The sequence below is a fragment of the Sinocyclocheilus grahami genome, unplaced genomic scaffold (genome assembly GCF_001515645.1).
Source record: "Sinocyclocheilus grahami isolate Dianchi unplaced genomic scaffold, SAMN03320097.WGS_v1.1 scaffold2156.1, whole genome shotgun sequence".
Lineage (NCBI taxonomy): Eukaryota > Metazoa > Chordata > Actinopteri > Cypriniformes > Cyprinidae > Sinocyclocheilus > Sinocyclocheilus grahami.
The window spans coordinates 139,752-165,205 of record NW_015507335.1 but is presented as its reverse complement, the minus strand read 5'-3'; the positions used below and the strand labels follow the sequence as shown (position 1 = coordinate 165,205).

Below are 25,454 nucleotides of genomic sequence, written 5' to 3'. Positions count from 1 at the left end.
TATATAGTTTTTAAAGATTTTTTAACTAGCATTTTAAAAGAAGTATATGTAGATGTTTTTAAGAAAGGAGAATTAAATCAAATAATGGGAATGGTTTTAATGAAGTTGATATACAGGAGAGAAGAGAGATTTAAAGAACTACAGGCCGATTACAATGCTGAATACTGATTTAAAGATTTTATCTAAAATTTTAGCCAACAGATTGAAGGAAGTCATGCCGACTATAATTAAAACTAACCAAGTGTACGGAGTGAAAGGAAGAGACATAGCAGACACAACTCTTAGTATAAAAGATATAAGATACATACATGAAAATAAAAAAATTACCAGCTCAATAAGACAAGGATGTCCGTTGCCAGCTCTTTTATATTCTTTAGTTGCAGAACCTTTGGGACTGACTGTAAAACATGAAGAGGGAATAAAAGGGATAGACATCGAGGGAGCAGAAAGTAACATTTTTCAATACGCGGATGACACAACGTTATTGTTAAAAGATCTGGAGAGTGTGAAAAAAGCAATGCAAATTGTACAGAAGTACTGAAGGGGATCAGGAGTTAAAGTAAATGAGGACAAAATGGTATATATGAGATTCGGAGGGGCAGCAGTTTTAACAGAGCATTTTACTTTTAAGGAAACTACCGAAGTTAAGATGTTAGGTGTTTTCATGGGGAGGGATGGAAAGAAAGGAGAAGAAACTATGTGGGAGGAAGCTTTAGGAGGAATTGAAAGAAGATTGACTTTTTGGAAACTGAGAACATTAACTTTGAAAGGGAAGGTTTTAGTTCTTAATGTTTTAATTATTTCTAAATTGTGGTATATTTTATATGTGTCATCTATGCCATTGTGGGTAGAAAAAAGGCTGAAAATGTTTTTTTATATTTCTTATGGGAAGGGAAGCCGCCAAGAATAGCATACAACACTTTAATAGGAGCAGTGTGGAAGGGAGGACTGGCGTTAATAGATGTGGAACAAAGAAAGAACAGTTTGAGAGTGAAAATAATAAAAAAGTACTTGGATGAAGAAAACAAAGTGGCATGGAAGAGAACAATGGGCTATTTTTTAAGTAAGTGTAGTCATTTTAATTTGGGAGACAACATTTTATGGATGAAAACAAAAAATTAGATGATGGAGGGGCTGATGTGTGCATGGGGCAAATTTTTTAACTAATGCGCATTTTAAGTCACAAGGTAGAGAGAACATTTTAAAGGCATAATTCTTAAACAACTGCATTTTAAATCAAGGGAAGGAGTTTTTTTTAGAAACGGTGGGATGTGGGAATCACGAAAGTCAGAGATGTTTTATACGTATTCAAAGAGGGGTTTTTACCTGTGCAATACATTGTGGATGTGATGGAGGAGGCAAAGGGGGATTATAGCAGACAAGAGATAACAAACAAATATGATCTCATTAAGAATGCTATACCTCAAGAGTGGATAAAGAGAATTGAAAACATGGGAGAAGGGAAATAAGGAAAAGATGTGTATGTGGGGCTGGGGGAAAACTGTATGCTTTCAATGAATGTACTGTGAAAAAGTTTAATTGTGTTTTTAGAGATGCTGTTTTTAAGAAATCTGTTGTAAATGAATATTGCTTACAGAAATTCAATGATTTAAAGGAATACGGCATATGGGGGAACTTGAATGGGAAATTTGTACAGACAAAATTGGAAAACTCTTTGAGTTTGAAAAAAGGGATTTTTACAGATGTTATTTTAAACAAAATTGGAATGGAACCAAGTGCTACTTGTAAAGTTTGCAATGATGATGATGAAGGATTTTTACACTTGTTTTTACATTGCAAAGAATTGGAGGATTTTAACGGGAAATGCAAAAGTCTGACTCTCTCTAACCATTAAGCCACGACTGCCCACTATGTTTATACTATCTGTAGCTTAGAATAGAGAGAATACAAACACACACAATATCACATATCAAAATATCAGGTATTAACAATAAATTATAATGTAAATATTAATATTAAGGAAAACCCCATGTAACAAAAATCAAGTATAAAATGATAGCATAGGAAAACAGCAGTAAACGAGTACTGTCTTCATGATGAGGTATATGCGATGCAAGGTAGTCAGTGTCATTAGATTGCTTAACAGTGCAAGGATAACAAATGGTAACAAATAGCATATATATGAAAACAAATACAAAATTGCAGTTGTGTGTGAGGGTTAATATAGCCATAAACAACAGTCAAGAATTTACAGGACAGAGTTTAAGTGAGTGAGCATGGGTAGCAGCACACAGCATCACGCCCAGTAGTCAGATTCACCTCTCCATTGCTGGGAGGATTCATATTTCAGATGGCGTGACAGATCTTACAAAATAAAAGTACAAACTCAATTAAATAGACAAGAATATATATCTTTTTTTTTACCATGGAAATTAAGTCGTCTTTTTTTATATAAAATATTACTCTTTAATTACTCTTTAAATTACTTTATTCTTTTATTATGTCTAAGTTTATTTTTTTGTTTTATTAATACTTCCTTTACACAATGAATCATTTGTAGACAATATGAAACTAATATTTAGCATTTTATATGGGATAATAAGCCAGCGAAAATGCTCTGCCTTCTAATGCAGGGGTTAAAGCAAAAAAAAAATCCTGAGCCTGAACTTTTTTCTAGGGGTTGCAGGGGTGGACACATACACAGGGTTATTTGGCAAACAAAACAAGAAAATGATTTTCCTTGAAACTAACAAGTAATGTATCTGCCATTGCCATTAGCCCTTGACAAACTCAGACTACAGATTATGGTGGATATCTGAAACAGCAATACCAGGAATGTTTACTCACTACAATATGCTGCAAACACATGTAACATTTAGGATGCTTCTGATATCAAGTTTAGCTGGTTAGCTTTGTCCTTGACAGAGTACAAGATGACCTACAATCTAAAACATGACATTTCTGAAATTGTTTTGTTCTAAAGAAATAATGGTAAATTAAATACTAGGAAATGAATATAAAATAGGAAGTATAAAAAGACAGTTTACAACAGAAAACTACAGTTCAGTACAACAACAAAAACATTAAAATGGTCCAAGAACTGGTAACTTAAACAGGGTTCATACAGATACTGCAAAATACAATTCCAGGACTTTCAAGGACTTGCACTACTTTTTTGGTTTTCAAGGACTAAAATCAGATCTCACTTATCAATCAATGTTGTTATTATCTTTCAAATTCTAATAAATAAACTAATAAAACAAAATGGTACAAATAAAGTGCAGCACATGCAAAGAATGCAATGACTCTGGCAACTTTAACATTTGAAAGGATACTGTGGCAAAGTTATCGCTTTCCTTATTCAAACTGATTTTTTTTTTTTTTTGCATGAATATATGATTGACCTGAAGATTGAAAGCTATATCATACGCTTGGAAAATCATGAGCTTTATCACGCTCTTAGACACTAGGGATGTGACAATACACTTAGCTCACGAGGTGAGACAAAATGCAGATACTTCAATAGAACGAGACAATGTTTTCATTTTCAAATTTTCAAAAAATGTAATGTTTTAACTAATCTAGTGCTTAACTAATGATTATTTTGCTAATCAAGTAATCTACTGATTATTTTGACAAGTAATCTGATATGTTTTAGTAATACAAATAGAACTAAGTGAAAAACAGGCTTTAATATGACTATATTTATATATAAAGTAACGATGAGGCAGTAATAATTGGCCTCAAATAAAGTATCAAAATCAAGTACATGGTTTTATTGAACAACACTGTTAAATACATAATATAATATGCCTATATTTATAATAAATACCTGCAGAGGGCACCAACGGCCTGGTGAGGTTTCATGTGATTCAACGTTTAAATCCATTTAATTTTAATATTTGGCCACATGCAAAGTCACAAACTTTTATTTTGAAATCGCGATGTACAATAAATCGCATATTTAGAAATGTTGATGTATTCTCCTGTGTCTGCATAGGTTTAAATTATTTACATTACAAATCAAGGGAGTTTTCCCAGATGAACGTTAAGCAACCCAAACTCACCGCAGATGCAGAGGAAGAGTTTAGCCCCTTTCACACATACAGTCTTCACTGGTAAATTACCGTTAAGAGATCACATGTGAACAGGACCTTTTCAAAAATCCCGGTAAATTTGTTCTGGCCATCATATCGTTCTTATGGAGATGACGTGATTACTCTGAGCTGTTTACAAAGCTCCGCTGCTTTTTTAAAAAGCTTTTCTATGTAAATATAGATTACGCTAGATGGAAATCTTTGACCATTGCGCCTCGCAGCTTTTTCAATGTGTTGTGCTCGAGACCCAGGCTTCTTTTCCATTCATCAGCTGCGACTCTGCAATTGGATACTATTAAGCGCGTCTCGTGTTTATAAAAGCAAAAACTTCTGATTGGCTAGTAATGTAAGTTTGGTTGAGAGTGAAAGCTGTGTTCCTCTCATACATTGGTAGGCGTACGCATAACATTTGAAAGGATACTGTGGCAAAGTTATCGCTTTCTTTATTCAAACTGATTTTTTTTTTGCATGAATATATGATTGACCTGAAGATTGAAAGCTATATCATACGCTTGGAAAATCATGAGCTTTATCACGCTCTTAGACACTAGGGATGTGACAATACACTTAGCTCACGAGGTGAGACAAAATGCAGATACTTCAATAGAACGAGACAATGTTTTCATTTTCAAATTTTCAAAAAATGTAATGTTTTAACTAATCTAGTGCTTAACTAATGATTATTTTGCTAATCAAGTAATCTACTGATTATTTTGACAAGTAATCTGATATGTTTTAGTAATACAAATAGAACTACTAGGGGAAGTCGTGGCCTAATGGTTAGAGAGTCGGACTCATAACCCAAGGTTACAGGTTCGAGTCTCGTACCGGCAGGGATTGTAGGTGGGGGGAGTGAATGTACAGTGCTCTCTTCCACCTTCAATACCCACGACTGAGGTGCCCTTGAGCAAGGCACCGAACCCCCAACTGCTCCCCGGGCGCCGCAGCAAAAAATGGCTGCCCACTGCTCCGGGTGTGTGTTCACTGTGTGTGTGTGTTCACTGCTGTGTGTGTGTGCACTTTGGATGGGTTAAATGCAGAGCACTAATTCCGAGTATGGGTCACCATACTTGGCCACATGTCACATCACTTACTAAGTGGAAAAACAGGCTTTAATATGACTATATTTATATATAAAGTAACGATGAGGCAGTAATAATTGGCCTCAAATAAAGTATCAAAATCAAGTACATGGTTTTATTGAACAACACTGTTAAATACATAATGTAATATGCCTATATTTATAATAAATACCTGCAGAGGGCACCAACGGCCTGGTGAGGTTTCATGTGATTCAACGTTTAAATCCATTTAATTTTAATATTTGGCCACATGCAAAGTCACAAACTTTTATTTTGAAATCGCGATGTACAATAAATCGCATATTTAGAAATGTTGATGTATTCTCCTGTGTCTGCATAGGTTTAAATTATTTACATTACAAATCAAGGGAGTTTTCCCAGATGAACGTTAAGCAACCCAAACTCACCGCAGATGCAGAGGAAGAGTTTAGCCCCTTTCACACATACAGTCTTCACTGGTAAATTACCGTTAAGAGATCACATGTGAACAGGACCTTTTCAAAAATCCCGGTAAATTTGTTCTGGCCATCATATCGTTCTTATGGAGATGACGTGATTACTCTGAGCTGTTTACAAAGCTCCGCTGCTTTTTTAAAAAGCTTTTCTATGTAAATATAGATTACGCTAGATGGAAATCTTTGACCATTGCGCCTCGCAGCTTTTTCAATGTGTTGTGCTCGAGACCCAGGCTTCTTTTCCATTCATCAGCTGCGACTCTGCAATTGGATACTATTAAGCGCGTCTCGTGTTTATAAAAGCAAAAACTTCTGATTGGCTAGTAATGTAAGTTTGGTTGAGAGTGAAAGCTGTGTTCCTCTCATACATTGGTAGGCGTACGCATGAACTCGAACGTGATATCAACAAGTGTTTTTAAATGTAGGACGACTATCTTTTTTTCCCCCAGCAGCCAAACACAGCACACCGGAGATCCAGCACGGTGCCGGAGAACTTTAAGCCCTGCTAATGAGGACTTGCTTGTTTTGAAATAATGTTTTGAATTATTTTATTAGTTATACTGCCTGTTCAGCCATTTTTTTCTTTTTCTTTTTCTTTAATACTTTTCCCGAGTCACTGTTTTCTTCTTACATAGGAGATTTTTACAAAAACATAGTAGTGGTTATATACCCCCACCGCTATCTACACAGTTAAAAAGATTAATTAATCAATATTTTCTCATTGATTTTTGATCATCCCAGGGGCCACTGGTACCCCTTTTCCACCAAGGCAGTTCGAGTGCTGGTTTGGAGCCAGAGCCTAGTTTCAAACCGGTTCTTTGTCTTTTGACACCCAAAGCACCAGCTCCGAACCAGGAAAAGCGGTTCGTAGGTAGCACCAAAACATTGCTGGACTAGAAGGAAGAACCGCTTGCGTCAGGGGCTGGGGGCGGTGTTACCATGACCAACAAGACAAACAGAAACTTTTGACCGCCATATTTGAAATAGCAGCTAAACAAGATGGACGCAATTAAGCTAAAACAGCAGTGGTCCGAGGAGGAAACAAGCTGTTTTCTTGCAATCTGGTCCTCTGGTTACTTACCGTTATTCTCGCTTGAAATCTCCATCTACACAAACTACGGTGAGCTGCACGAACACGTTGGATTCACCGGGTTTGGATGCCGATGTAGGTTCGCAAAGCCAACATCAATAGCAATGCAACGCAATGCCCACCATTGTTGATGGTGTGTTTGGTGCTTCCGCGCTAGTGTTGCTGGGAAAAATTTGACGTATTCGGTGACGTAAGACCTGGCTCTGTGGTGGCTCTCTAGTCCGTGGAAAAGCAAATCGGTTCTTAATGGGCTTGCAAGTCGAACCAACTCCGAACCGGCTATAGCACTAGCTCCTGCTGGTGGAAAAGGGGTATGGATGGGGTTGATAACGGTGAAAGGAGAACAGCTGGATTAATGAGTGGAGACAGAGAGCTCCACTATAAAGTCCAGGATGATAAGTGACCATGAAGGAGAATCTGGTGAAGAATAAAGCCCACTGGGTCTGGCTAGGGTTCATCCACTTAATTTAGAGGTTAACAGATGTGCCCTACAGTTGAGACAATACAGCCCTGATGCTGGTGGTGGAAGTGTAGACTTTTTTTTGATGAAGGGGTGTTGGACATATGGATAACTGAGCATGCATGCACTAGGCAAGGCTTGAATGAGCAGCTGGAAGGCCTTGGAAGCTTCCAGAGACCATGGAACAATTTTGGGCTTATTTTTGAAGAGAGACATTGGGGAAGCAACAATGGTGTTGAAGTTCCAAATGAAACAGGAGTGAAAGTTTGATAATCACAGGAAGTGGAAAGAAGGAAGATAAAGAAGAAACTCCCAGGAAGAGCAGTGCAATCTAAACAGCCATTGTTGAGACTAGACAAATAGGTTGAATGAATTGTGAGCATTTATGGAGTCCTTGATTGTGGGGCAGGTGTGAAAGAATAAAAGTCTGCATAGAGGAAGCAGAAAGAGGGAAGAGGCAGAGATTTTAATAAAGGCATGATGCTAAAGAAATCTTCAAGGAGATGTTTACAAGAGCATGCTTGCTTTTGTTTTTGTGTTTTCTACGAAATATTCTTTGTATCCATTGTATTATTTTCAAATATTCTTTAAAATATGTTCATATAAACCAACACACTAGTAGACGTGAACATAGCAAAACACACACAAACATATCACTAATGAAAGATTTTTTTTATTTGATAACATTTTCATTTTATAAATCACATTTTTGATCATTTCTAGAAAAAGCTTTAAAATTTAAATGCATTAAAAAAAATACAAATGTGCGATGTACAGCACAATCACAGTCATTGTCTAGAAACTATTTTAGTATGCTAGCAGGTTATTATTATATACTGGTTTAGATGCTTCTGCTGGGCACTGCAATTTCTATTTATATTCTGGAGCAATAAAGAAGATTTTTAAAAATGTGCAAATTATGGTTATCAGTGAATTTGTATAATGCAACAGCTCGTGAGAATGACCTACATGAAAATACAACTTTCTGTTATTAATCATTGTGTCAAAAAGTTAAAAACTTAAATAAGTATTATATGCAGCTGTATACTGCTAACGCCTTTCTATATATTGTTATTTTCCCCTAATTTCACCAGAGTCCACTGGAATCTACTTAGACAAGTATTCACAATAAAAATTAAACCAGCTGAATATCAATTTAAATTGTTAAACTACGATGCGTACAAAAACAAAGTGGTGATTTTACATCCTCATAAGTTTAGCCCATAGTGTGGATGAAGGTCTTGTGCACCTCTCTGTAAGCGTTTCGGAGGAGTACATATGGAAAACACATTTCCAGCATGTCTTGACTCAAGAACGGTGACTGCTCCACTATCTACAACATAAAGAATACAAAAGTAAGATTTGTATAATAAACCATTTTTTAAATGATAGTAATTCAATTACTCGCCATAGGTTTATTACCATGTGTAGAATGAGATAAACGGAATCTCTGTTCTTTATTTCCATTCGCTCCACATTCTGACCTAATTGCAGTAAGATAGATGATGCCACCTACAGGATGGGCGTAATCGGACATGTTAGATAAACGATTTTAATAAGACTTTACAATAAGGTCTGATTAGCTAATCATTAGTGCATTAACTAACACTAACTACAATTAGCAATATATTTGTCACGGTATTTACTAGTCTTTGTTAAGATTAGTTAATACAAATACAAATGTATTTAATGTTAGTTCATGTTAGCTCAGGTCCTAATATTAATAATACTAATTATAATATTAACAACTTTTGATTTTAACAATGTATTGGTAAATTTTGAAATTAACATGAACTGAGATTAATAAATACTTTAAAACAATTTTCATTGTTAGTTCATGTTAATAAATATAGTTAATGTTAACTAATGTTAACAAAGGGAACCTAATTGTGAAGCGTTACCAAGATTTTCAGTAAATGTTTGCTATGGATTTATGAATGTCAATGTATGGAATGAAAAATACTGAACTCTTGCCATGTATTCAGTGGTTATTCGTTTACCTTCAGGAATTCTTGAAGCTGTGTCTGGATATTTTTTCTCTGGACAGTGAACATAGCTGCAGCAAGATGGTTAACTGCAGTGGCTAAGCAATGAATGTTGTTTTGATGACCTGTTGAAGAACAAGTCAAGTTCATTTGAGTTTCAGAAAGAGTTTAGCAAAATACATCTTCAAAGATTTGCATTTACTCTAAGTATTAGGCTTTTATTTATGGTCTGTTTTATTTATAGGCTTTTAGTTCCATCAGAGCAAGTGCAGATGTTCTGGAGTCACGATTTTAATAAGACTTTACAATAAGGTCTGATTAGCTAATCATTAGTGCATTAACTAACACTAACTACAATTAGCAATATATTTGTCACAGTATTTACTAGTCTTTGTTAAGATTAGTTAATACAAATACAAATGTATTTCATGTTAGTTCATGTTAGCTCAGGTCCTAATATTAATAATACTAATTATAATATTAACAACTTTTGATTTTAACAATGTATTGGTAAATTTTGAAATTAACATGAACTGAGATTAATAAATACTTTAAAACAATTTTCATTGTTAGTTCATGTTAATAAATATAGTTAATGTTAACTAATGTTAACAAAGGGAACCTAATTGTGAAGCGTTACCAAGATTTTCAGTAAATGTTTGCTATGGATTTATGAATGTCAATGTATGGAATGAAAAATACTGAACTCTTGCCATGTATTCAGTGGTTATTCGTTTACCTTCAGGAATTCTTGAAGCTGTGTCTGGATATTTTTTCTCTGGACAGTGAACATAGCTGCAGCAAGATGGTTAACTGCAGTGGCTAAGCAATGAATGTTGTTTTGATGACCTGTTGAAGAACAAGTCAAGTTCATTTGAGTTTCAGAAAGAGTTTAGCAAAATACATCTTCAAAGATTTGCATTTACTCTAAGTATTAGGCTTTTATTTATGGTCTGTTTTATTTATAGGCTTTTAGTTCCATCAGAGCAAGTGCAGATGTTCTGGAGTTTATCTTTATTCAGTCATCATCTGCTCCGTGTACTAGTTGTTTTCGTCAACTTGTTGTCAAGACTGCATTTGCATTGCCTCTTATGCAACTCCTGCTCTTCTGCCCAATGTTACCTCCATGTTCTCGGCGGTAGAAAGAGTTTGGATCCAGGCACAGGGTGGGTAAAGACACGGCTATATAAACCAGCAGCAAGCAGGTAATTTTGAACTCCTCCTCAATGGACGAGTTGTCTGCCGAGGAGAATAATGAATAATGTATTGAAAACATTAGATGAACTTGAGACATTGTTTCAGACAGACAAACTTCTATATGGGACTTCACCTGTCTGCATGTTTGCTATCGCTGAAACCAGCGTAGGGTCGATCTCACAAGGCAAACCAGCTGCTGAAGCCATTTCATATACACCGAGTGTGACCTACACATAATCAGAGATGGAAAGACAATCCAAAAGATGAGGTATTTCTTAAGATGACGTGTGGTTGTGAAAAAACAACAACAGGTAATGACAGATACATGTAAAGAAGCTAACCGTTATTTCGGTTATTTCAGTAGCAGTGACTCAGTGATTTACCTTGATGTCACCTTCAGGGTAGATGAAGTCCTTTAGGCATTTGATGGGTCTCGTTAGAAATGGGCAGTGTCTGTCCATGATCTACAGATGGAAATGATCAATAGACTTACATCCCTTGCTCACTCATAAACCCGGAAGTACATTATAAAATGTAAAAATTATAATGCAGTTATCTTGATGTACTGTATATACCATAAGATGTACACATACCATGACAAATACAGAGGGGATTAGTGTATTTTTTAAAGCTTGAAAATATTTATGTATAAGCTTTATGTATAGCTTGACATATATAACTACAGTCTTTTTTTACATTTAATATCAACATTATATCGGATATTATTGTAATGAATATGAATGTAGAAAACACTTGATCTATTGTGTTCTGATTCAACATTAATTTACATAAATAGAGACATTCACCTCCGCAAGAGCTTCTTGGACCATAGAGCGAAATGACAGAATCACACCAATAATCGTCATTCTCTTCAAAACATTCTCACAGCCTGATGAAAAACATTGGATAAATCAACTTTTAATAAACGTACAAGTCTACAGAGAAATAAGAGAAGAATATAATTATGACTGAGTAAAACATCCCCTAGTGTCACGATCAGCAGCTGGAGGGCCCATGAGCTCTCCCAGAGGACACTGCTGTCACACTCTCGCAGACTACATTTCCCATAACCCTCTGCCTAGGAACTCGTTATCAGACTCCACCTGTTTCCAATCAGAAGCACTATAAAGGTTGCACTCACACTACTGGTGGGCAGAGCGAGGCTTCATGAAACAGTCGAAGCAAATGTGCCGAGGCTTCAAAACAATTTGACACCCGTCTCTACTCATTTTCAAGTATTGCTCTGAAACAGCATTGACAACGAATAACATATATGTTGTGCACGTCATCTCACCATGTGGGTTGGGGGAGTGCTTAGTGTGCACGATTGACATGTTGTCAGAACCTGTCACTTTAGGTTCGAATCCGAGGTGAAGCATGCATATAAATATTTGAAAGTTGTGTTTTTATTGTTCTGTTCTTGTAATGTATTGTAACATCTCTCTGACAACTGAATGAACTCTTTGTGAATGTTATTTTTGTCATGAAAAAATTTACATTAATAAAAGACATCAAACCACAACGCCTGGCATTTTTTTATTTTATTTAAATATATTAATTGTTCTGCTGCATTAACTCCACTTTTATACTTTGCGGGAGTTAGGTTAAGACAGATGTGCGAATATGTGGTTTGTTCCCGACCCTTTCGATCAAAAGCAGATTCGGGTCTCGAAACACTTGTGAAACGCACCGATGCTTTGATTCGCCTTAGTCACGTGACATGGGTGTTTCGATTCACACTTCGGAGCAGTGTTTCGAAACATCTGCGCTTCGGGATCTCGACACTCGCGCTTCGGGATAACTCACACTCACACATTGCTGAGTATTGTCTAGCCTGTTGCGTTCCCGTGTTGTCCTTGTTCCTTCTTGCCTTGCCTTGTTTTTGACCCTGGACTGTTTCTGATTTCTGATTGTTTGCTGCCTGCCCTGCCCTGACCTTCACCTGTTTATTGGATTACTCTTTTGTCTCATCCTGGATTGTACCTGTTTGCTGTAGTTTGACCCTGCCTGTTTTGACCACACTTCTGAATAAAGCCTGCATTTGGATCCAAATCCGTCGCCACACCTCCCAACGTTACACCTAGCTTAAAAAGCATGAATACATTTTGATGAAAAAATAAATTAAATTAAATTGATAAAACTAATTTAATTTGTTGGATTATTATAATTCAATGTGTTTATTCAATAATATTTCAATGATTTATATTGAATTATTATAAATACAATTTCCTGCCTTTTAATTTTGTAGGATATTGGTAATAGCAATTCTCTTATATTTGTATTTCTGGTAGAGTTTTGCCATGTCTGGTTATTGCATTAATTTCTTTTAAGAGAGCGTTAATACAGAGGAGACCTTTGTGTGAGAGAAGAGTTCCGAAGAGAGTGCAAGAAGAACAGCACATGGTAATAGTGATTGGTCATGGGTGGTTTAAGTATTTAGCTTTTTTTTTTACCTCAAGTGCTTGTTAAAGCCTGTTAAAGTATCAGATAGTGAGAACTGGTTGGAATCACCTCCTTTCTCCTGTTTCGTGTGCTCAAGTATCTGAAATTGCTCTTGCCAGTCTAGTTCAGGCAGCACTCCATTGTTGTCTTTTCGGACCTTGCCACTACTGATAAGGGCTAGTTTTTGTGCAGGCCTGTCAAATTCTTCCACACCAAACTCGAAAAACCATATCTGTATAGAGCTCACTTTGTACACGGGAGTATCAACATACTGGAAAATTATAGGACCCTCCACTTCCCACTGACATACAATGGGAAGCACACAATTCTCCAGTCTAGAATGTCATTGTATGTCAGTTCAGTGGGCTTTTTTTTTTTTTTTAAACAGCTCATTTACTTGTTTTATGATATTGTTATATTTAATAATAGAGTCGTAGTTGTGATTACTTTTGAAAGGAAGAATGTTAAAAACTGCAGAAAACTATGTAGGATGAAAGTTTCTAAATATTGACAGATTAGATTTAAGCTTGAGTAATGAAGCTTGAAAGTGTATGAACTGTAATCGCACCTGTTAGTTTCTTTTGAAGGTCACTCATTGCTTCAGGATTTTCAAAGTTAGCTCTCATTTGCACCAGGACATCCATGTTGTCACTTACAAGTTTCTGAAAACAACAACATGAGCTAGTTCAATAATCTATACTTTATCACATATACTTTTGATTAGCTATTTCATTGGCCTTGTTTGTACATTATGCCACAAGAATTTCTTCATTTTGAAAAATGTCATACCTTCAGTTCTCCAACTTGGGATATGATGTGCCACATGAGGTTCTCATTTAAAAACTTCAGTCCATAAGGGCCAATCAGTTCAGCCAATGATCGCAACCCTACAGAGAAATATGTCAGCATAAAATCAGTCTTTTGCCATGTATCCATTTAATAGAATAATATAATTTTAAGTACAATACAAAAATAGAAAGTGTGGGCATGTATTATTATTATTGTTGTTGTTGTTGTTGTTGTTGCTATAAAAGAAACACATCATATTACTTTGGGAAACAAATGCTTAAGAATACATGTATAAAAATTGAAGTGGTATACAGATCCAGTAGCCTATTAAAATTGTGAAACAAAATATTTAGCTTAAACCTTTAGCTATTTAGCTGAAATATTATTTTAATTTTCAGCTTACCACAGATGTCCGCGTATTCCTCAGCATGAAAGCTCTGCTCATTCTCAGTATTCTGGTTTACAAAACACTGTGTGGTAGGACAGTGGACTATGAGAGCACTGCTGGCCTGACGCAAGAGACCCTCCAGAAACCTGACAACAGGAGACCAGAAACACATTAACTACTTTTAAATTGGAGACCAGAAATGTGATATTTATATTCAGTGACTCATGAAGGCAATCAGATGTTTCATTCCTGAATTTCAGGACTGTCTTTAATGTGTTATTGATATGCAACCAGTCTGTACAGCTGAACACACTGTATGTGCCATGAGCATACTCACTGACCTGAAAAAGTTATTACTTGTGTCCCTATTTATTTCTACCCAACCAGCGATACAAATTCGTGAATTAATCGTTCTTTTGGACCACTCTCTCTGATTCATCTGAAGTGTAAGTAAAACAGACAGTGTCAAGATACTTAAGAACGCAGAGAACAAACAGCACTGGATGAAGGAGATATACATCGACAAACAACTGAAGCAAAATGCTACTATTTGGAAGGTAATTTTGAGAAAATTCAGCTGTGTCTTGTGAAGCAGCCATTCAAACGGAATGCCCAGACTGCTTTTCACTTGTTTTCATTTGTGAACCATATAGACTGTAAAAAAAAAGATGTATGACGCGTCTCCACTTCCTTCCACTATAAAAGAAGTGAAGCCAAAATGTCCCAGGTATGGCCGCTGTCATCGAGTCTGTGCAGTGGTGATTCATTTGAGGGGGCAGGGTTACAATTACCTCCCTGTGGTCATGTCTGAAGCAGGATGGCCTGTGAACTACGGGATACACAGGTGACCTTATGTGTCACTGATCCTCACCTGGTGGTAGGGGTCTAGTCAGCTTAGAGGGAATGGCCCTGTAAGCTAATACGATTTCATGGGGTCTTACCAGTTTGTATAGAGTGTTGTGATGGTCTGAGTGCCATATGAGTCCAGCGGTTGCGTCTGCTGCAACAAGACGTTCTTCACCAGTCGTGTGACATCAATGTTGATGTAGCAGCTGAGGCTATGCAGACTCGTAACATACGCTTGAATCCCAGCCAGCAGGTCAGTGGGTCGGGCGATTTCATGAGTGCTCTGATTATAATTGGCCATCTGCACAATTACCCTGTAAACCTCTATTCGTTAGGTCACAGCAATGCTGACTGAACAAAGCAGTGCATGATTAATGATTTATCAAACTCATGTGTTTTTACCAAATGCCTTTTCATTTAGATTTTACAGTTGTGAAGGCTGACTCTCTCTCAAACAAACTTTAAAGGAATATTCTGGGTTCAAAATCAGTTAAGCTCAATTGACAATTGTGACCCTGCAGCACAAAAGCAGTGTTGAGTCGCTGGGGGATATTTGTAGCAATAGCCAACAATACATTGTATGGGTCAAAATTATAGATTTTTCATTTATGCCAAAAAATCATTAGGATATTAAGTAAAGATCATGTTCTATAAAGATATTTTGTAAATGTCCTACCGTAAATATATTAACTTAATGTTTGATTAGTGATATGCATTGCTAAGAACTTCATTTGAACAACTTTAAAGATGATTTTCTCAATATTTAGATTGTTTTGCACCCTCAGATTCCAGATTTTCTAATAGTTGTATCTCAGCCAAATATTGTCCTATCCCAACAAACCACACATCAGTGGAAAGCCTATTTATTCAGCTTTCAGAGGATGTGATGTGGTTTTGTGCTCCAGTGTCACATTTGCCCTTGTGGCATAATGTTGATTACCACAAAATGACTTTCAAAAAGCTAAAGTCTAGATTATTGTGAGGCACCTACAATGGAAGTGAATAGGGCCAATCCGTAAAAGTTCAACTATTCCACTTCAAAAGAATAACCACAAGACATGAACGATATCCGTGTTAAGATGATTTTCATTTGAAAAAACTTTTCTGTGTAAAGTTATGTCCAATTTTATAACTCTGTTGCCATGATGACTTAACACCTAAAACCCTAAAATGAGCTTTACAGCTTAAACAATACACATTTAAGTGCTTCATAGTAACCTCAAATTTTGCTTTTTTTTTAAGAAAAGGAGGGAACCTGGGATATTCCTTTAAGACACAGCATGGAACTGAGAGGATCTATTTATTCAGCTTTCTGGTTTTGTGCTCCAGTGTCACATTTGCCCTTGTGGCATAATGTTGATTACCACAAAATGACTTTCAAAAAGCTAAAGTCTAGATTATTGTGAGGCACCTACAATGGAAGTGAATGGGGCCAATCCGTAAAAGTTCAACTATTCCACTTCAAAAGAATAACCACAAGACATGAACGATATCCGTGTTAACATGATTTTCATTTGAAAAAACTTTTCTGTGTAAAGTTATGTCCAATTTTATAACTCTCGCGTGGAAACTGAAACATTACAGGCACGTCAACTCAAAAGAAATGTCTGGATCTCTAAGCTGTATGCATCTCTTGTCCATTTACATTTTTTAAGACTCACAGAAGATGCAAATTTCAACAAGGTGCATTTTTGATTAATATCCTGGCCACACATTTCATCATAATAAAGGACTGAGGACTCTGTATTCATGGTCTCAATATGATCTTCTGTGTGACAAACCATTAGTCCAAATCTCCTCCTCTGATTAGCTTTTGAATCGTATAGCTCTGAAACATCATCAACATCAATGGAAACATGCAAGAACTAACACAGTTTGGGGTCAATGACATCAAATGGTGTCGATGTGGCATTTGTGTAGTTAATACAACTTTTGTACTCTATTTCAAAGCTTCTGCAGAGGGGAAGATTATCTGTGAAAAACCAAATAGATGTCACACAAGCCTATCACATGATTTTAGAAGACTCGAAATGGAGAGCGTGAATCATGTGGAAACTGTCATGATAATTTGATGTGCTTTTTAGTCATTTTTGAGATTGACAGTCCTTATTCACTTGTATTATATGGTAAAACGCAGCTAAGATAATGTCTTTATACAAACACAAAGAAAAAATCAGCAAAAAAAGAAATCGCAGAATTTCTATTTTTTATTGTCATATTCATTCTTAACCTGCGTGGATGACCCTTACACCACACAACATAAATGTGCATCTGTACTGATGTCACAGCTTCACTCAATCACTCAGAAGTGACTCACCAGAGAATAGAGAGATCAGCCGTCTCACAGAGGAGTTCATTCACATTGTCCATCATCCTAGTGTGAAACTGGGCCATGTTCATGACCTTGGCAAGATCAGGGTAGTCCTTCAGTGCCAGAGCAGCTTTACCAGCACTGGTGTACACCTGAAGAACGCAAACACTTTGGGTCATCAGATCTGGAATGGTTGCCGTAACTTTTGATGGATTATTGAGATTGAGTGTCTTGAGTGTGTACTAAATGCATGTATTCAATTGGCAGACATTCTTACACAAAATGTGGCTGCAATATTATTTTGCTTATTGATTAACTGGCCGATAATTTTTTTGAATAATCAATTAAGATGTAATTTTCTTTATTTTACTGAAAACAACAACAACTCGTTATTCCATCCTACCCGATGTTGTCCTCCAAGTGTCCAGATTGACGAAAACAATGAAAACAAACATAGTGAATACATCTGTGTAGTCTATGCTAGACATTATGTGTAAAATTGAAAGAATGACTAAGTTTTAAAATAAAATGACCAAATAAATCGCTAAAATAATGATACTACTACTACTACTAATAATAATAATAAAGAAACACAAAACCACAAACTCCAATCTGGAACATTGTTCTAGCTTGGTTAAGAACTAGTGCTGTGATTTCCCAGTGGGTGACATGGGTCAATTTGGTGTGCTATACATTGAATAAAGAAATATGGTTCAACATTTAGTATTAACAATACATATGTTTAAAAAAAGTGGAGGGAAACTGAAAAGTGGCAGTGAGGTAAGCATGTTCCTGCTGTATAAATATGTGAGATCTAATTGATTAGATGAACAAGTTCCCTTCATATTTTCATTTTAAAAAGTATTCAGGAAACTTCAACTTCAACCACAGTAAATGAATGAAAGTGTGTGTCCAAAGGTCTTCCTATTTTGGCCTATTTTCTTTTCTTATTTAGGCTTCAGATTAATTCAGTTTTGCTTAAGCCGTACCTGCAATCTTAACCAGTCCAGTCTGAATGGTTTCAGATCAAACTCTTCTCCTGCATCCACTGTATAAACAAGACCACCAACGAATATTAAGAAAAGAAATCTCTATGTAACACCTGGATTTGAATTCCTGCTGCACATTTTATAAAAGATGCTGAAAGACGGCAGTTGAACAATATTTACTTAAATCATGTCATACCTATTTCTCAAATATGAACTGTACCTTAAACCACACATACAAACAAACCCACAATATTTTTAATATGAACAAAAAAAAAACACTTTTCCCCTCAAGTTTGTCTTTTGACCAGTTGGTCAGTCGCACAAAGCTCTAATTTCAGAGTTTACAATCCCAAACAAATCCAGCCCAATTAAGCAGTCACAACACTACCTAAAAACCTTGTACTGCTGCGACCTGTGCGAGTATGCACAGAGTACACAGCCTGTGAAGAGAAAACTGAAAGACAACTCACAGTGCTTGAGACTCAGTGCGGACAGAGTTGAGACAAACGACGACATAAGAACGGATTCTTCCTCCGGACAGACGTACATACCCTGAAATGAGAAGATAGAAAATGAAGCACAACTGCAAACCTTCTTACAGAAATGCGCTTCAGTGAGCAGTGCCGTGTGCCGGAGTACCTGAATGGTGTCGTTCAGCGCTAGAGCATCATACTGTGACAAGTACTGCAGATGGTAGCGTTGTATAACATATCTGTGTTGAGCCAACAGAGTGCGCAACTTTTCCATGTAGTAGAGGAGCTCTGCCATCTGTCTGTACGACAAAAACATTGAGCATGTGAACATATGAAAGGTTCATGTGTGTGTGTGTGCAATTCACACAACAATCTAGGAAAGTGGGTAACACTTTATTTTAGGGTCTCTTAACTAGTTGCATATTAGCATGCATATTACTAGAATATTAGCCATTTATTAGTACTAATTAAGCACATATATTCTGCATGACCTTATTCTCCATCCCTAATGCTACCCAATACCTAAACTTAACAACTACCTTACTAACTCTTAATAAGCAGCAAATTAGGAGTTTTTTGAGGGAAAAGTCATAGTTAAGAGTGAATAAGTGTTCTATTCTAAAGTGTTACCGGAAAGTAGATATTACCATAATAGTCTTTCCAAGTTTACAAAGTCACCAGTGCTTCACTTTTAATTTTGGAAAATGTAATAGCAGCCTTCATAGCAAGCATAATATACAAATGTGATTCTTCAGTTAGAGGCACTTTTGACTACTTTAAAACTTAAGAAAGAAAGAAAGAAAGAAAAAGAAAAAAACTAACGAACTGCTTTTATATGTGATGGTACGGATTTTACTATTGTGTGACAGCAATGAAATAAGAAAAATAAATTGATTGTGTTTTAATTAAATAATGAATCTCAAATACTGACACAGTACTGACATATAATAACCCTTAATAACACTCAGATCATGATGTAAAGATCTTAGAATGAACGTCTAATGTTGTCACTCTGCTGTCCTTTTCTGATATTTCCATGATGATCAGAAACTTTTTTTTCAAAAACAAAACGTGTTGCATAAAATGTTAGGTTTGTTGGTAAATAGTTGGTGAATAGTGAATGAAACTAATGGAGAAGGTCACATACGGTATGTTACAGATGTGTTGAATGCTCACGTCCTGCAGCTCAGTGAAACTTACGAGTCTGCGTAGTCCTCCGGGGTCTTGGTTTTGGGGATGTTCTCTGCATGACGCACAAGCCAGAGCACTTCGTCTCGGGAGAACGACAGCGCCATGAACACAAACAAAGCCTAGAGCGGGCGCATATACCGTACAGTTCATGCCTCAGAGATGTCTTACCACTCTACATTATTACAATTTATTTGCATTTAAATATAGCAAAAAAGCAATAAATAAATATGACTAACAATAATAATAATAATAGTAAAGTAAAAGAACAGTTGAAACCTTGGGTCCAAGCAAAGCAGGTTCATCCTCCAAAACTTTGGTAAGTTCCTTCAGGGCATTTCTCAGGAAGTTGCGCTTCTCTCTCCGCAATGCCCCGCTGGAAAACCCGTGAGATGAGTGAACATTTAGTCTGCATTCTGGAGTCTGACAAAAGCTCGATGCCCATTTGGGACATTCGAAATAGTTAAGATGCTCACCAGTTAATGATGACATACTCTTTGCATTCTTTGATGTCGGGAATGCGCTTACTGTACCTGTAAACAACAGTGAAGATAAACTGTGTACATTACAATAAATAATTCTGTGATACATCAAAATCTTGATGTCAGGCTGTTGATACATGTGTGTACTGCATGCACGTGTTACCCTTTGAGACTGTCGAAGAAGTCCTCGGAGAGCTTGTGTATGTTGAGTATCTCGTCTCTGATGACTGTGAGGTACAGGCCGTTACGCAGGGCCATCTTCCACAGATTCTGAGAGTCTGCATTGGCGTTTAGACTGCTATGGCACAACAGGAAGCCAACTGACAACCACAAGATAACAGCATATCAGTGCAAATGTACTGTCTTTCATTCATACATTCATTCACATGAACATTAGGAAACTAACTCTCTATGCACCTCATCTGGGGCGTCTGTTCATGGAAGCATCTATTTGGTTACATCCAAGTTTATAACCAGCAGGTTATTTACAGATATTTGGGGGCACTGAGATCCACAAAACTCAATCTACTACAGTATTACAGTTTTGAGGCTCATATTATCATTAAAATGGTTTTTCATTAACGCATTAACATCGTCAGATTTCCATTTCTCTGTTGTGATTGTCTCCTGTGGGGAGTAGAGTTTCACTGACGCAAACAAATCAATTTAATTCAGAGAAAGAGTCAGAATGAAGAATCATTCAGAGGTCTATAAAAGATCATTAAAATATCAACCATTATATGTGTCCCTGCAGCACAAAAGCAGTGTTGAGTCGCTGGGGGATATTTGTAGCAATAGCCAACAATACATTGTATGGGTCACAATTATAAATTTTTCTTTTATGCCAAAAATCATTAATAATATTAAGTAAAGATCATGTTCCATGAAGATATTTTGTTCATTTCCTACCGTAAATATATCAAAACTTAATGTTTGATTAGTAATATGCATTGCTAAGAACTTCATTTGAACAACTTTAAAGATGATTTTCTCAATATTTAGATTTTTTTGCACCCTCAGATTCCAGATTTTCAAATATTGTCCGATCCTAACAAACCATACATCAATGGAAAGATTATTTATTCAGCTTTCAGATGATAAAGATAAATATATTTTTTCGAAATTTCAAAAATGTTTCCCTTATGACTGGTTTTGTGGTCCAGGGTCACATATGAGAGCCATCATCAAGTCTCATTCACTAATAAATGTGTGGATGATTTGTCCTTAAAAACGTCTCACAAAGCATTTCCACCAGATTCACGTTTGCACATGAATTAGTTCTTAACCTTACTCAAATTAATACATATTATTCTAGATGAGAGACTGCATTCTTCTGGTGAGTCATTTGCACAATAATTCATTTTCATTTCCATCTAACTTCACCTCCCTCTCTCTCTCTCGGCCTGACAGCTAGTGTAGCGTGATCTTAGGTAAAGATTGTACTGAAAGTGTATGTCTCCTTGTATTTAACAGATACTCACTGAGGATCCAGCGCTCCATCACCTCCATGGACAGATACTCACAAGCCATCTAGAAGCAATGCTCAGTGTTAGTCCTTTACACAAACTGTATACTGACACATCATGGACTGCAGTGGCATTGTATAACCAAACAGCCACACAGCTGAACTGATAACGGGTGTACGTACGGTGTCACAGCACGTAGGGCTGAGCATGGCAGCAGGGGACGCCAGCAGAGACAAGAGCTGAGCGCTGCGCCACTGATCAGCAGACAGATTCCTCCGCGGATACACCATGCGCAGCGAGAGGAGAGCCCCTGTCACAGACTGACCAACAACACAGACATCCACATATTAACTGAATCACTCACAGACTAGAATGACTACACTTCAGCTTTTGTCTAAGTCTGAAGACTTATCTATCCAATATTCACTAGGGTTTCATTTCTCTTTAATATGGCTGCACAGCAAACAGAAACTGAGTGGTACGTGCCAAACACTAGAATATAATAAGACCGACGCTGATTTTGCATATCATAAGAATATTATTTTGTATATATAATTGTCTGGTGTATCTATAGGGGACTGACCTTGGTGTGGGGACCAAACTCCTCTGAAAGTTTTTTCCAGGGATGGTCGTACTCAATAAACATCTGACCAAGTCGAGGGAATGAGGGATCACTGCGTAGAGTTATAACACACACAATCGTCCAGTGTATTATTATATATTTCTGACGTATTCTATTGCCCTCACATCCATCTTTCTGCATTTGTATTATGTTTCTGAGCCAAGGACTGTTGGCTGACTCAACAGACAGATACAAGCCAATAAAATCTCCAGCCAGTAATGGATGTATTTGGATGGTTAGATATAAATAATCTACATGATTCTATAAGAGTACTTGATTGATTGTAGTCATAATAATATTCCTACAAGAATATAAAAGTTAGCGTTTTGCATCTAGTCTTGAAGTAAAGCAATGATCTGTCTCTAACTATATGAATCTGTTTCACATTCGGCTGTGCGAAAATAAAACAATTTTTTTCAGAATGTAATAGCATGCAGATTTGAATTAAACTGAACATTAATGAGACCAAAAAAGAGTGATAAGACAACGTCCTGGGGATGAGAATCACCTACAAGTCACTTGTTTCTGTTGCTTAAATGTAAATGTGTGTAGGTTTATGTTTACACAATGACTGCGAGAATACATAAAGATACATAAACCAGGAAAAGCCATTTACTATCAAATTTACATTTACTACTTTTTTTTAAATGATCAATTGAGCAAATGTTCTGACATCACATCATCTGAAAGAAAAGCCATTTACTAAATGATTTCAGAAACTGATTTCACACTGTACTGTATACTTAAACTGAAAGATGTGGTGTAAATATTGAAATCACGTGTAATTGCAGATTCATATTGATATGAAATGTACATTGTGTTCAGCCCAATCTCATGACAATATGTAAGTATTGTACAAGTTGGCGATTTTATATGAAAACGTATGATTTGTAGGAAAAAAGTCACCACCAAACCTCCAGTAGCCCTCAGAGGATCACGTGAGCAGATCGTACAAACACAAATGACAATGAGATGTGCCAATGTGCCAAATAGGAAAATTATGAAATTGTCTGAGTTTGTTTCCCTCCAAATTGTGAAATGCTTATGAACTGTTATGAGTATTTGTACGTATAACTGTCCAAAAGCACCGTGACTGTGTCTAAAAATCTGTTACCTGTTTCCATTGCAGAACTCAAATGCACAGTTATACATTCCAACAATTGCCTTCTTGTCATCAATACGGGACAGCATGTAAATGACTGAGGCGTAGGTGACGATAAGGTCCAGGTAGTTCTTGGTGAGGTCAAAATTTACAGCCTGAAATGGATTATGACCACAGATTAGTGTAAAACCATCTCTGCCTCTCCTTTGATTTCCTTTCCTCTCTTCAAGAGTCGTACTTACTATGTCAAAGTAGCACTGGCAGGCATCTATTGTGTTGAGCAACTCATAAACATGGTCCTAAAGAATAATGAAAATATAAAGAAACTATATATCAATCACATTACATATACCAAGTTGTGTTAGAAACGCATTGTTAGTAAAGCATTAGTTCATGTGAAAGTTAACGTTCAAATGTGGAATCTGGTGACTCTTATTTTAAGGCACAATGCCATAAGCCTCAAACAATTTGTCAGCAAATGTATCAACATTTTTCCTCAGAAATGCCCGAATAAAGTGCTGAAGTGGGACCTTTTTAGGTTTAGCTCCAGTAATATTGAAAGATTTTCCTCGCTGGTTTTTGGTCATTGCTACTTGTTTTTAGTGTCTATCTAGTGGCACTGTTTGCACCATGTTAGATACCAGCAAATAGCATCTTATTCACAATGATGAATAGTGATATATATATATATATATATATCTGAGCAGTGGTGGAAGGAGGTAGTGAACACTTTGTGTTCAGTTTAATAAAGACATTGCACACCTGTATCTAAAGCAACTTACAAATGAAGCTTGCATTGCTGATTTGGCATGTTATTGAATTTTGTTTTAATTAACTGATTTTTGCAAACAGTTGTAAAGATTTGTCTTCCTCAGTTCAAGTAGATTAAGTTGTACTTGCATAACTAGAAACTGCTGTCTGGTGGTAATATTACCAAGATGGCCACCAAATGAACTTAAGTTGACAAGGAGTTGAATCCGCTGACATTCTTACCCTGAACTCCATGACATCGATGAAGGACTCGTAGTAACTGTGCAGGCCCTCCAACACAGCTGACTTCTGCTTCTGTACGCTGCTCAGATGTTGCTGCAGAAACATTTGATTGAGAAAAGGGAAATTAAATATTCAACATCTGAGCCAAGAACAAAGACAACAAGGAATCACGTTTTATCTGTGAATACTCACACTGCCACCCCTGATGTCAATGTTGGGGAATTTTCTGTTGATGTATTTTACAGAAGACTCCATGCTTTTTTCAGTGAAGTATGATGGTCTTCGCTTTGAGTCTGTGCATACCTGAAAAAAAAACTTATATATGACCCAAAACCCAGAATGCAAAATCACATAAAATACTGAACGCCAAACCAGCCAAAAACCAGTCATGCCCCTAGATGTTAAATGATGACCCAGGAAAGCATGGGTGCTCTTACAGTGACTACGCACAGATCCTCATTTTTATCTATCCTCTTTATAGATTTAAATGTTAATACAATTATTATTATTACTAAACATATCTGCAAACAGCAGTCATCAGGCTCAAGCACATCATCAGCAAAAAATGAGAAATTAAAGACATTTGTAGGTTTTTGGCAAAATAGTTAAAAAGATCCTAAATACCATCACCTGTAATGTGATTTAAGTGCTTATCCCTTTTGATCAGTAGGTGGCGCTGTGACCTGATTGATATGGTGTGGTCAGCGTGGCGTGACAGTGACACACACACAGTTTGGTCTCAATATACCTAACGGTTGCAGAAACACAGCCTCGGATCTATCAACTCCACTGATGTGTTCAGTGATCATGGTTTGGTACATTTATTACACAAAATCCATAACTTTTCCTGGCATGCTCTGAAGACGAAAAGTTTGACCATACCTGGCATCATTGTTCTCTGTATGGCTCAAAAACCAGTATCATTTACAAATTAATCAAAAACTAGAAGGACTTTAAAATATGCACACACACTTGAACGCTTCGCTGGTGATTGCGTAGCCTGTAACGTTCTGCTGTTGTCTTTGGGTGTTTTGTA

At 36.6% G+C, this 25,454-nt stretch overlaps 1 protein-coding gene across 1 annotated transcript in view; it reads right to left on the bottom strand.

Annotated features, from left to right (window-relative positions):
* Window positions 1-7,911: 7,911 nt before the first annotated feature.
* Window positions 7,912-25,454, bottom strand: part of LOC107574232 (nck-associated protein 1-like) — an 18,763-nt gene continuing 1,220 nt past the window's right edge. The window contains exons 2-28 of the mRNA XM_016260687.1: window positions 24,611-24,721; window positions 24,419-24,511; window positions 23,668-23,724; window positions 23,438-23,580; window positions 22,285-22,375; window positions 21,884-22,021; window positions 21,717-21,765; window positions 20,399-20,555; window positions 20,230-20,286; window positions 20,033-20,129; window positions 19,766-19,875; window positions 18,732-18,864; window positions 18,563-18,644; window positions 18,093-18,151; window positions 17,110-17,255; window positions 15,221-15,251; window positions 14,888-15,114; window positions 13,962-14,092; window positions 13,559-13,656; window positions 13,338-13,431; window positions 11,134-11,216; window positions 10,711-10,791; window positions 10,461-10,554; window positions 10,253-10,369; window positions 9,870-9,979; window positions 8,568-8,657; window positions 7,912-8,478 (exon numbers count right to left, since the gene is read on the bottom strand). Coding sequence (XP_016116173.1) covers window positions 8,362-8,478; window positions 8,568-8,657; window positions 9,870-9,979; window positions 10,253-10,369; window positions 10,461-10,554; window positions 10,711-10,791; window positions 11,134-11,216; window positions 13,338-13,431; window positions 13,559-13,656; window positions 13,962-14,092; window positions 14,888-15,114; window positions 15,221-15,251; window positions 17,110-17,255; window positions 18,093-18,151; window positions 18,563-18,644; window positions 18,732-18,864; window positions 19,766-19,875; window positions 20,033-20,129; window positions 20,230-20,286; window positions 20,399-20,555; window positions 21,717-21,765; window positions 21,884-22,021; window positions 22,285-22,375; window positions 23,438-23,580; window positions 23,668-23,724; window positions 24,419-24,511; window positions 24,611-24,721 — 2,796 coding nt within the window. The 3' untranslated portion in view covers window positions 7,912-8,361. The remainder of the gene's footprint in view (window positions 8,479-8,567; window positions 8,658-9,869; window positions 9,980-10,252; window positions 10,370-10,460; window positions 10,555-10,710; window positions 10,792-11,133; window positions 11,217-13,337; window positions 13,432-13,558; window positions 13,657-13,961; window positions 14,093-14,887; window positions 15,115-15,220; window positions 15,252-17,109; window positions 17,256-18,092; window positions 18,152-18,562; window positions 18,645-18,731; window positions 18,865-19,765; window positions 19,876-20,032; window positions 20,130-20,229; window positions 20,287-20,398; window positions 20,556-21,716; window positions 21,766-21,883; window positions 22,022-22,284; window positions 22,376-23,437; window positions 23,581-23,667; window positions 23,725-24,418; window positions 24,512-24,610; window positions 24,722-25,454) is intronic.